The sequence below is a fragment of the Buteo buteo genome, chromosome 27, assembly GCF_964188355.1.
Source record: "Buteo buteo chromosome 27, bButBut1.hap1.1, whole genome shotgun sequence".
Lineage (NCBI taxonomy): Eukaryota > Metazoa > Chordata > Aves > Accipitriformes > Accipitridae > Buteo > Buteo buteo.
Window position 1 is genome coordinate 1,874,519 of NC_134197.1, and position 13,615 is coordinate 1,888,133.

The following is a 13,615-nucleotide window of genomic DNA, read 5'->3' on the forward strand; positions in this document are numbered from 1 at the left end:
GCTCTCCCTTGGACAACCCTTTTGTTACGTCCCAGCAGGAGCCTGGTGGATGCCCCATGGAAGATCCTGATGGGTGCCAGTGTTCAGCCGCGTGTCCCTCACAAGGACTGTGTGACACTGGAGCATTCCTGTGCGTCCTCATACCACCGCTGCCCCGTCTGCTCCAAGCCTGCCTGAGGGTGCTCTGACCAGGCAGAGAAGCTGCAGCGTGGGTGGGCGACACGTGAGCTCGGTGGGGATGGAGCTCTGGGGCTGAAGGAACCCACGGTGAGCCCCGGCAAGCCAGTGTGGTGCATGCTCCCACCTAACCCTCCGGTTCCAGCCCTGTGATTTAGGAGCTGCCAGTGTTGTAGAGCCTGTTACCAAATGAGCTCCTAACAAAGACCCCTCCTAAGAGCGGCTGCTTCCTGGGGGCAGGGAGCAAAGCACGTCTCCATCCCGCGCTGTCTGGCCAAAGCTTCCTTGGTGCGTGGTCCAGGCGCCTGCTGACAGTGGCACCTTGCAGCGCTCCTGGGCGTGGGTGCTACCAACAAAGCACCTATTTTTCAATTACTTATGTCATTGGGACCGGGCTCACTGAAGTCTACTGAATAGGTACCTCTTCCCAACAGCTGCTTAATCTGTGACTGGAATAGGGTAATGCACAGGATGGCAATGACGGTAATTACCAGGAAGCATTAGTAAAAACCTATGCTTGAGAAAACGCAAAGGGCGTGTTTGCCTTTCTCAGAGGAAGACTGCTGTTTGATGTTCTGCTTTTATCTTTGGCACTTGCTAAACAAGAGCTTGGGAACTGGCACCTGACAGTAGGTGCACGGGGAAGGAAGAAACGGGCTGGCAACGGGAGACGACCCCTATTTGAGGCCAGATATGCATCCCTCTGCTCACTCTCCAGCATGACAGTGGCAGCTGGGTCTGGACACCCGCCCTGGGACCGGACACCCCATTGGCCCTCTGAGTCCCACTGCACTGTGGTCAGAAAGTCAAGTCAGGATGGGAAAAATACATGGTACAGCCATACCCACAGTGGGCTTCGGGCAAGGACAAAGGCCTGAGCTTAAATGCAGCTCCTGAGCAAAGGGGTGACCCCAAGGACTGGTAACCCCAAGAAGAGGAGACCCCAAGGAGGGGGGACCCCAGGGAGACTTCACACAGCTCTTTTCCCAGCCGTGTGACCCCAGGTTACAGCAGGATGCGTATTTATGTACAGCTATGACTACATCTACGGAAAGGCTGCTAATTTTCAAAGGTAACTGGCTTAACTAATACAGAGAGGACAAAACTCTTGCTGCTATCTGCACAGCTCGCTCTCTAGGATGCAACAGGATTGTATGGAAATGTAATAGCCTGCAGGGCCAGTGAGCCCAGACTGCCTACTGGCATGCATTTCTCTCCATTACTGCAATAAAATGTTAGATTTTGACCACAGAACGAGGAAAAATATTCTCAGAGCCTTCTGTGTCATTTGGGAACCTGAACATCACTGAATTTTCATTAATTTATTTAAAGTTATTTGGAAAATTTCATCCTACACATCTCAGGATTCTTACTATGTTTTTTGTGACAGTTTTGTAGGTAGTTCCAGTTGAATGTAACTGTTGCCCTCTCCAGGGGAGTACACCATCAGGAAGCTGTCTCGTATTTACACGTAAAGATGTGAGCCTGAAGTCCAACTAGTTACAAAGCCAGCATCAGGAATTAGTCATGCAGTTGTTTGTGAAATTACAGTCAACTAGGAAATAGCAGCAGAAAAAATTAATGTATATTTCCAGGTAGGTGAATCATACTGAAGAATTTTGTTTGTATACAAGAAATGCATCACCTGCAAAATTTCCCAAGGCACGAATTTATCTCCCAGTTATCAGGAAGGAGCCCGCTGCCATACTGACACACTTCACTGCCAGTGACTGGGTGAGATACCGCTCTCAGTTCAGATCTGTCCAGAACTATTAAAATCTGCTCAAAACAGTCTGAAGTATGTTCAGACTTCACACAGAGTATACCAAGACTCTGCATTGCTCAAATCTAGGGGCCTATACCCAGACACTGCAGTATGTTATTTTGAAATTTTTGCAGTTTTTACCTGTGGATCCTCTTGCTGATCAAAATGAGAACTCAGAAGTAGTGGTGTATATATTTGCAATGGCAGGGATAGGGAGAAAAAAACAAATTACTTTCTGCATGTTGGTGCAGCCAGTTCGCTGGCACTCGTGTCATCCTCCAGTCTGTCTCCTACACCCCAGACTCTCTCCAAGCATCCATGGAATCAGTTAATGCATTCTGAGCACAAACACAGAAAAATTGGGTTTTGAGAGCTGTGCTTTTGAAATCACTTGTCATATGCAGGACAGGTATACCTGGTGGTTTCTGCCTTTTTCCTCATCCTTTTGCAGCTTTTCCTGATTTGGGGATAATTCCTTTTTCTAGAAGTAGGTCAAAGCAAGGGGACAGTAGTAAGTCTCAATCAGTGGTAGAGGAAGAGAATTTTCTCAGATAACAATTGCTATGAGAATGTGTTGAATCGTTAAGAATTAAACATTAATGAAACAACAGTTCTCCTTCCACTTTACTCTTCTCCCCGCCAGGCTTTTGAGTGAAGATTAAATATTGTCTTCCCTGTTTTCTGCAGGGGGCAAGGAACACAAAGGTCTTGTCTTTGCTCTGAAATAAAGGTGAACTTTTAACATGAGCTACCAGTGCTGGTGGGAACCGCAGGAGAGATAAGGCACTTTGCATATTCTGCTTATTGATGGCAGTGGGGAATGAGGAAAGAGTAAGAATAGGATGAGCATTTCTCTGACTAATCTGGGAGGAATACAACGGTTTGTCTCTGATCAGACTTTACCGTATGTAGCATGAAATGAGAATAGATTTTGCCCAAGTGAAAATAGTATTTCTACATGTTCACCAGTGCTTGCTTTGCTCGCCATTGGCTGTACAGGTTGTGTTGTTGGGATTTTCCCGACAGTTCTTGGAGCATGCAGGGCGGGCTGTGCGCTGTAGAGGCACAGCCTCCTCGAGGCTTGAAACCCCTTGGAAACTCAACCCTGCTTTCTGTCTCCCTTCACATCCCATAGCCAGGTCCCAGCATGTACACATGCTGTGTTGGCCTCAAACCACACAATGCACTCATCAAGCACCCCCCCCCCCCTTTTTTTTTTCTGTAGAAAACAATGCAGGAAACTTTCTCTTGCAGCAGCTTAATTTACATTCTCATCCTTCCTGGAAGTTTTCTTCTTAAATCATGCTTTTGTCCTTTGCATAACCTTAGAAAGTCATGCCATTTTTATAAAGGAGCTATGAAATTATTGCAACAAGTGCTTGGTAAACAGGGGCCTGCCTGGCATGCCCCAGGCAGCGAGCAAACCTCTTGCAAAAGGCAGCTTTCTCCCTGGGCTAGGCAGCTGAATCCCAAGGGCATTTAAAGGAAAATTTTCTGTTGCTTTCACCCCTCCCAGCTGGCCAGTACGAGGTTTGAGGGAGTTTGATGCAATGCTGTGATTTTATACCAGCCATCTGGCTGAGGCCACACTGTTGGTGACGCGGTGGGGGCACGGGACCCCTGTGTCCTGAGCCCTGGTCTCCTGCATGGAGGCAGGGACGCCCCAGGCACAAGTCCATCGCAGGAGATTGCAAATTGAAGGGACTGGGACTCATGCTGAGGTGGGAGGGTGGCAGAGGAAAGCAGAGACAGGCAAGGAGCAGAAAGGAGAATGAAAGTGCCTGAGGAAGCCAGCCCCTCTCCATGTGCCGGCTCACAAAGCCATGGCGATCGCGTACAGTTTCCTTGTGGAAAAGACAGATCAAGGGCTTGTAGAAAACGAGCACTGACTTTTCCCAGCACTGCTGTAGGAGGCCTTGCTGGGACTGTTTCTAAGACAGCTCAGGTAGCAGCACTGCAAAATGACTTTTTCTTCCTTCCAGCAAATGCTGCCTTACCAGCCTGAGCTGGTAGAGAACAGAGAAACACATTCAGCCTTAATGGATCTTTGGTCTCTGTAGCAGGAGAAAATTATTACAAGCTACAGCAATTCACTGTGATCTAAATAAAAACTCAGCTTGCAGGTATTACAAAATGCATTCTTGGTGCTGTGCACACACTGCAAGTTCATCACCTAGAAAGGAAGGTCCTGCACACAGCCCTGGTATAGATACCTACCGTCCAGCTCTACCGTTATTGTACATACAGTGCCAGTTACCACAGCTCTTCACACTTGAGTCCTAACTATCATAAAGTAAACCTGCCTATGAGGAGTTAGTGAAGCCCCTGCACTGAAGATGGCCGTGTATCTTCTGAAGCTACTGCAATGCAGCCGCTTCTGGGGGTGGAGAAGTGCCGCGCTGCTGTGTGTGCTCAAAGTATTTCTGAATCGGATTCCACTGGCCACTGAAAAATGCTTTAGTGCCTGGAGCAGCTGCTGAAACTAGGAGGAAATGAAATATCTTCTTCTGGATTAGATATTGCAAAATCCCTTATCCCAGGCTGTGTGAAAGTTCAACTGCTTCCTTTGTTCATGAGGTGAAGGATATTTTTGTGAGCTCTAGTGTCTGATTATTTTTTTTTAAAAAAAGAGTCTTTCTCTATTTATTGGAAGTCTAAAACCTCTTTGTACTCTTAAAATCAGCTTTTAGCAGCTGGGCTTTTCATTAAAGGTGCTGATAGGTCATGTGTTATCGCAGGTGACCTTCAAGAACAGTAAAGAGCAGGTTTTGATCCTGAAGGTGATGGTGGGAAAAGATGAAGCTCTCCTACCGGCATCGTTCCAGGCAAGGGCCCCCCTTGGCTGTGCCTGCGGCTCCTTTCCATATCTCTTTCTTGCAGCCATAGTACCTCAAGGGTGGTTTGAGGACTTTTTCTTTCTTTGCCTTTCCCTGGTGAGTTTGCAAGACGTCAGTCAGTCTAAACTCTAGCAGTTCCTCCTGTTCTGGGCATAGAAAGAGAAATGCCTGATTTAGAGTCCCACACATCTGCAGCCATGAGATGTACAGGTCACTAACCAGCCTGGACCTGACCTGTGTATGTGGTAAATGATGTTCGTAACATGGGTCCTTCTCTTTTTCATATGCGTGCACTTGTCACAAGGCCATTGCTTGTTAGACTTGGAAAATGGCTGTGGTGGAGCTAGTGAAGAGCTGCCCTTGGCTACCCCCGAGCAGCCACATGCTCAAACTCTACCTCTGGCTCTCGTCGGACACAGTGAAGGATTGGTCGAGGCACTTGTCCTACCTAGGCTGCTGTACTCTGGTTAAACACACTGGATTAAGTTATTCCTGATCTACACTGAAATGAAAAGAAAACCAGACCCTCGGTGTTTATTTGTCATGGATATTTTACACTCGTTGGAGGGAAGCTGGTCTTGTAATGGAAATAGTGGAGGGGACAGGCCGGGTGGACAGGGTGGACTCCCTGAAGCCACTGGATGACCGACCCTGTCCTTCAGACTGTGGGCTATTTGGGGCAGGGACTCCCCGTGACTAGACCTTAATCACTTTCTGTGTCACAAACAAAAGTATTTTGTATACCTGGAGTGGCTGTTTTATGGTGGTAGTGATGTTCCTCGAGTAGCAGGAGGAAGAGCTCCACCTTTGCGAGGTATGCGTGGCTTTCTTGAAGCAGGCTGCAAAACAACTGCAGTGATTATGGAGGAAAACTTGCATTTCCTCAGTCTTGTCAAAGCTGGACGGTCTGCTCCTATATATCACTTGTTAATTTATCATCTCTTTTGTACCTTGTAAAACAACTAAAGAAAAAGGTAACTGCTGTCCTCAAAAACTATGTAAATATATACTGATGATGAAATAGCAGCACCCAGCAATACTTGCTGAGTTTTACTTTTCCCAGCCAGACCACTCCCAACCTTCAGTTAATAATTACACATAAAGAGGTACCGATATATGGCAGGATGATATGGAAGTAGTAGAAGATGCAAAGTAAACTTGACAATGTAAGGAAAACTGTCTTTTGTTTTGTTTTTTGTAAGTGTGCTCAAATGTATCTAGCAAAGATGTGGAATTAATGGCCTCTCCTAATCAGTTATCCATCCTTCCCAACAGAAATGGCCCTGACTTCTCAGGGGTTTGCATAGGAGGAGGCGCAGTAATGCTGTTGGGGAGTGCTTGTGTTGGGATCAAGGCACGGCCCTTCTTTCAGATTTGCATATAACGTCACTTTAGACTAATGTGACGTGACTCATTAATCAATCTCTCAAGCAGACAGTTTCTTGACATCAAACTTGACAACACCAAGGCTCTGCAGTTGTCATAGCAATATCGTTGCCTTGGTGTTGTCAAGTTTGATGTCAAGAAACTGTCTGCTCAAAAGATTGATCTAATGTGACGTGACTCATTAGATCAATCTCTTGAGCAGACGGTTTCTTGACATCAGACTTGACAACACCAAGGCGACGATACTGCTATAACTGCAGAGCCTTGAACTGAGCTCTCCGGGACAACACCAGAAGTGTTGTTATCTCAGAGTAGTCCCTGGCCATTCTCCTCCCCATACCTCTGTTCTGCATTGCAGTGACCTTTGCTTCTGCAATATGCTTTCTCAATAACTAATTATTGAGTTTTGAGTAGATTTTCTCATACTGTGCTTTACCTGAGATCCCTGTCACCAGTCAATCTCCCCCAGAAACTCGTCTCTCCAAACTGCATGGCTGGCTCTTCAGCCTCAGGTGACTTGCAAACCTCCACGTAGTTTCACCTTCCTGTTGTAAAATTTGATTGTATGTTTTCCACGCCCCCCTCCTGCCTGGATTCCCTGAAAATGGTGAAATACGGCAAAGCTTTTGGAACTAGCAATTGCCGAAACCAAGGCTGTTTCCTACTCTTGTTTCCACCAGCACCCGCAGTACCTGCTGATGTGGAGTGATGTGCTGTCTGGACCTCCCCTGGCCATCTCCTGCGCATACAGAGATTGCAGCTCCTCTAAGATCTTAATTGTCTTTTGCCTTTCCCATTCAGGGTAAATTTGTTTAAACCTTTACATTCTTGGAAATACATTGTGTTTTGTGTTTACTCTGAAACAGTAAACCAATCAAATGTGCTTTGCTGAGAGTCTGGTTCCAGCTATTTCCGAGAGCCATGTAACAGAGCCATGTAAAGGCAAGCTTGGCCCTGGCTTGGCTCCCAAGGAGAAGTCTGTGAGTGTCGGTATGATGACAGGGAGTCAGCAAAGGGTTTTGCCACCTCGGAGACTGGTAGCTACTAGATAAGCACAATTGTAAAGAATAAACTTGCTGGACAAAGTGATTTCTTCTCTCTACATAAAAACCTTACCTTTTGAGCCAGGTAGATTTAACAGCACGTGCTTTTGCTGGACCCTTTATGAACAGCAGGATGGAGGGTCTGATTGTGGGGCTGTTGAGGGCAGTGAGCTGCTTTGCCTCGCCTTTCTGCAGGGCAGCTCCTGTCTAGCTTCATGAGCCAGGAAGTGCCCTGGAGATGCCATCGAAGGGTTTTTCCCACCAAATCTGCACATGGGACCGCAGTGCGCTCTGGATAACTTTCCTTTCCCAATGCAGAACAGATATCCAGCAGCAATAGATTGAACTGCAACGAAAATGCTTCCTTTGTCCCCAGAAACTGCCATCCTGCTGTGCAGGAGCAGCCTCATGTGCTCATGAAACACAAACCACGGCCCTGCTCACGGTATTTTCTGGCCATCCAGAAGGAATCTTCTTGTTTGGCTTCCCATTCAGATTCTGGTAGGGCGTTTCTGGTAGATGAAAAATCATCTGCAGCTGTTGCTGAGGGTTTTGAGACACCAGGTGTAATTGGAAAATGAAAGGGAAGGCAGGGCTGAGCCTCTCAATTTGGGCTCCAATAATGATAATGATTCAATTTAGGCTTCATCAAAGAAGAGAGGCAGGGAGGTCGGAGAAGGTGGTTTGATCACACAGATGCCCATCAGCCAAGTCATAACCTGAGGCATGCTAAAGGCAGCAGTTCAGTGAAAGGACAGGCTTTCCAGGGCTGTAATTACTGTTCCTGCTGTGCCTCCAGGCAGTGGGAGCGGGTCCATGGGAAGAGCTGCTGGTCGCCCTGGGTGGGTACGGACACCCGGCTCAATGCGGGACAGAGCACAAGGCACTTGGAGCTGAGGGTCTGTTGCGTATTTGCACCTGAGAAGCTTTGGGACTTTTTCAGTTACACCCCAAGGATGTGTTTGTTCATCCTTTGCTCCAGCAACGTTGGCATCAGCATCTCCCGCTGCTTTCTGAGAGCATGCAAATATTGCTATAGCTACCAGAAATCCATTTAAAATGAAGTATCTTAGCAGATGGGACAAGGCAGTAAAGAAAAGAGATTTGTAACAGCTAGCACACACGTCGAGTTGTGCCTGATTTGTGCTTTACAAGAAGCTGCGTTCTTAATCAGTTTTTGGACCTGGTGTGAGCGCAGCCCAAGCTGCAGGAAACTCCGACAGGCACGTCTGTGCAATATAGCCATAAACACAACACATCCATCCCTGGAAATGTATTTTAGTTCACAGCAGGTGTTGCTGCCCCAGTGACCTCCCAGACACCCAGGGAAGATAAACTGACTCAGTCGCAGGGCCAGGCTCACTTCCCGGCATTATTCTAGCAAGGATGTGATAAGATGCTTCTCCTCCCCAGCTCTCTGAACTATGGCCTTGCCACCTGCACTCCAAAGTATTTGCATGTTACAAGCAGGGGGGCAGGTAAAAGGCACGCGGTAGTTTGCCAAATTACGGAATTTCTGCCGGCGTTACTGGGCGGAGGAGGAAGCGCGGGAATGCCTGTGCCCTGCCTCCATCTCCAGCATATTTAAACACAGGAGTTGTGCCTGGAGCTGCATCTCTGCTCAGCCTCCAGTTGCCCTGGGGAGGGAGGAGCAGGCTTGGGGAAGATGAGCTCCGGCAGGTACCCAGTGGATGTGAAGGCTGTAGGCTTGATGCAATGCAGAAAGCAGAAGGTACTTTAATGCCTTTTTTGTGTTGTTTTTTTTTTTTTTTTCCTCCTTAAATATTTACAAATTGGGAAACTAGAGGGCTTTTTTGAATTATTCTTACAGGGGTATACTTGTTCATTTCCCCACAGTATTGGGATCACAGCTTTGTGATCTAGGACTGGGGTCTTGGACTTGTTTTTTAATGGGCTTCTTTGCATAAGAAAATGGTTATCTTCCATTCTGCTGTCTTTCTGTTCACAGTGTCATAAAATTCTTCCAGTTTTAACAATGATTATCCATTTGGGACTCTAAAATTAACGAAATATTTTTGTAGGTCTAGTGTTTAACTTAATTTTTTAATGTGACAGTCTTGTAGCCTGAAGCCAGAACTAAACCACAGATCCTGGCAAATGCTGATTGCTTGAAAGCATCCAATATTGAACATTGTAATTTAAAAAAATGCACTTCTTTTCCCTTTTATTTTTTCAGAACTACATGATGTTTGTGTCTTGGTCAGATCAGAACAACATTCTCATCTACCGGACATTTGAAGACTTTAAGAGGTTCCATGTAAGTGAATATTTCCCTGAAAAATATGATTCCTGTCCTGGGAGGGGGAAAAGGAGCCCAGCCATGTGTCAGGGCTGCGAAGCACCACTATTCTCTCCTTCTCCTCACTTTTAGAAAGAGCTGAAGAGAAAATTCCCCATTGAGAGTGGCTCACTCAGGAGATCTGACCGGACAATACCCAGGTTTAAAGGTAAGGAGAGCAAATCTCTGATGGACCAACAAACATGATAGAGCTGTCGGGGACAGTTGTAACTGATGACATAGACTTCAGTCTCTGCGTCTGACCTCCTCTGGAACAGATTAACAGTATGCTCCTGCTCATGGCATGGTACTGCTGGGTTGCATCAATGTGCTTGGGTCTATTACAGACTTAAAATAACCCAGAAAGACTTTTTTTTTAGTAGATAATTGCACTTGGTAAATTAATATTACACTTTAAATATTGGCCCAGAGCTGCTTGCAACATTTAAATGTGAACAAGGATAAATTTTAGATATTCAAAAATTGTATCAGGCACTATCGAAAATGATAGGGAAGCAGAGACAGCTGCTGTCTCGGCTTCTTACAGTTCGGGCTTTTGCGGGGAAGGGTGGTAGGTGAGGGCACCCCCATCTTCAGGCAAAAGATGCTGCTCTCAAGGCATCCAGATCCGTTGTTGTCTTACACCAACTTTGCTCTTGTTATTTTAAAGATGCAAATGTGAAGCAGAGGAAGAGTGGGAAGCTGAACAGGTGCCTGGAGATACTGAAACTGCTGGAAACTTACTCCCAGGAGCTGCTGAAAACAGATGCTAAAATCTCTCAGGGTGAAGATGTGATTCAGTTTTTCAAGGCACAGACCCAAGACCTAGATCCCTCCTTTCCTGAAAACAGGTATGAAATCATATTTGTATTTTTTGTTTGCATGTATCTTCATGAAACAGAAATGTTATAGAATATGGGTAGAAGAGAAACAGCAGTTACATACCAGGGCAGCAAAGCAGGGAAGTTCTACTGAATGCTTTAATGCATGTTTGTGTTTCTGATGCCTAAGCTTTTCTTAGCTTATTGCATAGATGATTTTACCAAAATCAATACTAAACTCAACCTTCAGTGAGTTTTCAGTAAACCGATATTAAACTTTTCAGTGTTGTGATAATGCCATCAGAAATTGGAGCGGAAAAGAAAAACCAGCCACGGCAGCAGCTCTCCTCTATTACACATCCCCAGGCATCCCAGAGCTACAGATGCATCGAAACCTTTGAAACCAAAGACACAAAGAACAAGACTTTCAAAGTCGCTAAGAAGGAAATTGTTGAAGTGCTAATCAAGGACATGACTGGTATGTTTGATAGGGATTCTTCTGTTTCAGGGATGGATGGTGTAGATTGATTCATAGCTTGGCAAATACCGAGTCAGTAGCATCACAGGTGTGGGTGGGTGTTTGCACATGTGGTGTGCTTACCTGGCTTTACATGGGAGGAAAGAACAAAGTGTCAGTATGGTATCGGCTAGGCACTGAGCTACTCTGCAGAGTGTCCCTCCTGTCTCTTGTGGCAGAGCAGCCCCTACCCGGGGACTATGGTCATCTGTCTACTTGCAGGCTGTTAAAAACCTTTTTTTTTGCTGTTTGCTGCAGGATGGTGGCTAGTGGAAAACGCAGACAAGCAGATAGCCTGGTTCCCAGCCTCATACCTGGAAGAGATTGACGTCCACAAGGACATCCAGAATGCCTTGAGCTCAAATGAGGAGGGTAAGTATGCTTCTGATCCCTGGGACACCACATTCTGCCTTCAGAAAAATGAGTTCTGAAAAAAACCCTGCCACTTTAACCATTGCTTGGAGTCCCTGCCTGGATCTCTGACTTTTCTGATGAGCCCTGCCACCAGCAGGGTCTCCGAGCAAATCAGTCACTCACAGGGACACTTGCCCTGCAGCTCTCACTTGCTCCCCAGGGCTGCTGAGCTGGTCTGTCACAGGGATGGAAGCATTTTCTCTGCAAGGCAAAACCAACATCCCCCTTCTCTCTGCAGGCAGCCTGTACTTTGTTGTGCGGGCCTACGAGTCCCAGAAGGCAGACGAGCTCTCGCTGAACAATGGTGTCATCGTGGAGGTGGTCAGGAAATCTGACAATGGCTGGTGGCTGATCCGGTAAGGAGGCTTTTCCGAAGCGCTCACTCCCTGAGGGAGCTGGTTACCTGCTGCAGGTGCTTCTTGCCTGCTCCTCCCCAAGCAGGGTGCAAAGGGGCTCCCCCTGAGTTGAGTGCCCTTAGCTAGGGACAGTTTTCCCCTTCCTCGTGCCCCATGTACAGCATCGGGCTGAGTCCCCTGGGTGCTCTGCTCCCTCCCCATGGTCTGAGCTGGGAGAAGGGCTCTTCTCAGTGTTCCTTTTCATCCTCCCCCCTCAGATACAACGGCCGTACTGGCTACATGCCCTCCATGTGCCTCCAGCCCTACAAGAATCCTCACCACAAGCTCCAGACCATCATAAGCTGTGGGCTCAACGTCTCCACCCCGAACCTCTGCTCCTCCCTGACGGCTCCCCAGCCGCAGGGTGAGGCTGCAGGACAGCACAGGGTTCAGGCTTGCTCTTCCCTTGACCGGACTGAAGAGGACGTGAGCTCTCAGAGAAGCAGATCGCAGTCTCTGCCCAGGGCCAGCTCCACCCCAGACCTGGAGTCAGACAGCTTGTCCCTCAGCTCGGGGAGCAGCAGCGAGCAGGGTGGCCGGCTGAGCTGGAAGCCTGACTTGTCGAGATCTCTGCCCGAAGTCGAGCAGGCCAGGAGCTCTCCCGTGGGACATGCCTTGGCCACGCGCAGCAGCAAGTCTCCGCGCCTCACCCACAAGGACAGGAACGATTCTGGCTTTGTGGAGTCATCTGCAGCTGATCTAAGTTCCTCCCTCACTGACCCAGACTTGGCCGCTTGTGTCCCCAAGGTGCCCGCGCGCCCCTCAGCCCACGAGATCCTCCAGAAGTGCAGCACCGTCACGAAGCGAGCCGTACAGCAGTCTTCCTCCCGGCCAGCCCTCCAGGCTCTGCTCCCTCTCCAGAGCGTGCACTAGTGCCCCTGGGGAGTTGGGGGGGGGCACGGACCCAGCCCTGGGCCAGCACCACGACTGAGCCAGGCACCCTCCTCACCAAAGTCCTGCAGGAGCCATGGGCAGTGGCACAGGGAGCATCAGGGCTTGGGACTGTTGCTTTCCAAGGACACGGTTAGATTCTGAGGGAACATGCATGTGGACATTGCCTCCCTGGGTAACAGCGATTTGTGCTGCAGCTTGCACTGGGAGGCTGGGGAGCCAGGAGGGACTTTACTGGAGTTAGTGGGAGAGGTTTTAGTGGTTTAACTCATCACGGGATCTGCTGAATGGCTGCGAGAACAAAAAAAAAAAAATCTGTTGGCTAGGAACCTCATATCTCTGTCTGTTCCCTGCAGTGACATCTGTGCAGGCACAGAAACAAAAGTGGTTGTAGTACAGCAGCTTGTTTCTCAACTAAGGGGGCCAGAGCTCATTCTTATGAGCAAAACATTCCTCTTTCAAGGGGGTCTGATTGTTACTGAAACTCACACCAGTTCTCATCCTAAACTCATTTGCTAGAATTGAGTTAGAAAAATAGTTATAGGAAAACTTAAGACTTTTATATAGATTGCTACCTTTAATTTTAGTTATTCTCCCAGGTATCTGTTAATTTTTTTTGAAACAATTTAACCAACTTGTGAGGTGGTTTTTGTCTCTAAAATAAAATACACATAAATATCTACAAAGACTGCTTGTTTTTTATACTTCAAAAATTTGCCAGCTGGGGAATTAAAATTGCGTTTATCTCCCTCCCAGGTGTTAACGTTCAGGCCAGGCACAGGGAAGAAACCTGCCTTGGCCAAGGCTGCATTTTGCCCAAGCAAAGCAAATATTCAATGCCACAACACTGATCAATACACACTGCCTAGCTGGGCTTTGGGATGTGATATGACATCGCCAGTAGCCTCTCTCCACTCTGTAAAGTCTTTAAATTCCCAGTAAACACCAACTGCTTGTCCAGAGCCAGGTTCTGCCTTTTCTCCAAACTAAGTCTTGTTGAAGTATCTGGGCCTGAAAATTCAGGGGTGAAAATACAAAGGGAAACCAGAGCTTGGCCAAAGAAATGACCC

The 13,615-nt window shown here is 47.4% G+C and overlaps 1 protein-coding gene across 1 annotated transcript; it reads left to right on the forward strand.

Moving 5' to 3' along the window:
- Positions 1-9,276: 9,276 nt before the first annotated feature.
- Positions 9,277-12,551, forward strand: NOXO1 (NADPH oxidase organizer 1). The gene is made up of 7 exons (XM_075058273.1): positions 9,277-9,486; positions 9,601-9,676; positions 10,178-10,358; positions 10,613-10,806; positions 11,104-11,217; positions 11,498-11,615; positions 11,873-12,551. The coding sequence occupies exons 1-7, from the start codon at positions 9,376-9,378 to the stop codon at positions 12,525-12,527; spliced, it is 1,449 nt and encodes a 482-aa protein (XP_074914374.1). The 5' UTR covers positions 9,277-9,375; the 3' UTR covers positions 12,528-12,551.
- The last annotated feature ends 1,064 nt before the right edge of the window (positions 12,552-13,615 follow it).

Bases quoted from the DNA above. Each gene is read 5' to 3' on its own strand.
- NOXO1 (XM_075058273.1), top strand. From the start codon at position 9,376: ATGCACTTCTTTTCCCTTTTATTTTTTCAGAACTACATGATGTTTGTG. The intron at 9,677-10,177 runs GTAAGGAGAGCA...GTTATTTTAAAG, and splicing joins GACAATACCCAGGTTTAAAG to ATGCAAATGTGAAGCAGAGG. The intron at 11,616-11,872 runs GTAAGGAGGCTT...CTCCCCCCTCAG, and splicing joins AATGGCTGGTGGCTGATCCG to ATACAACGGCCGTACTGGCT.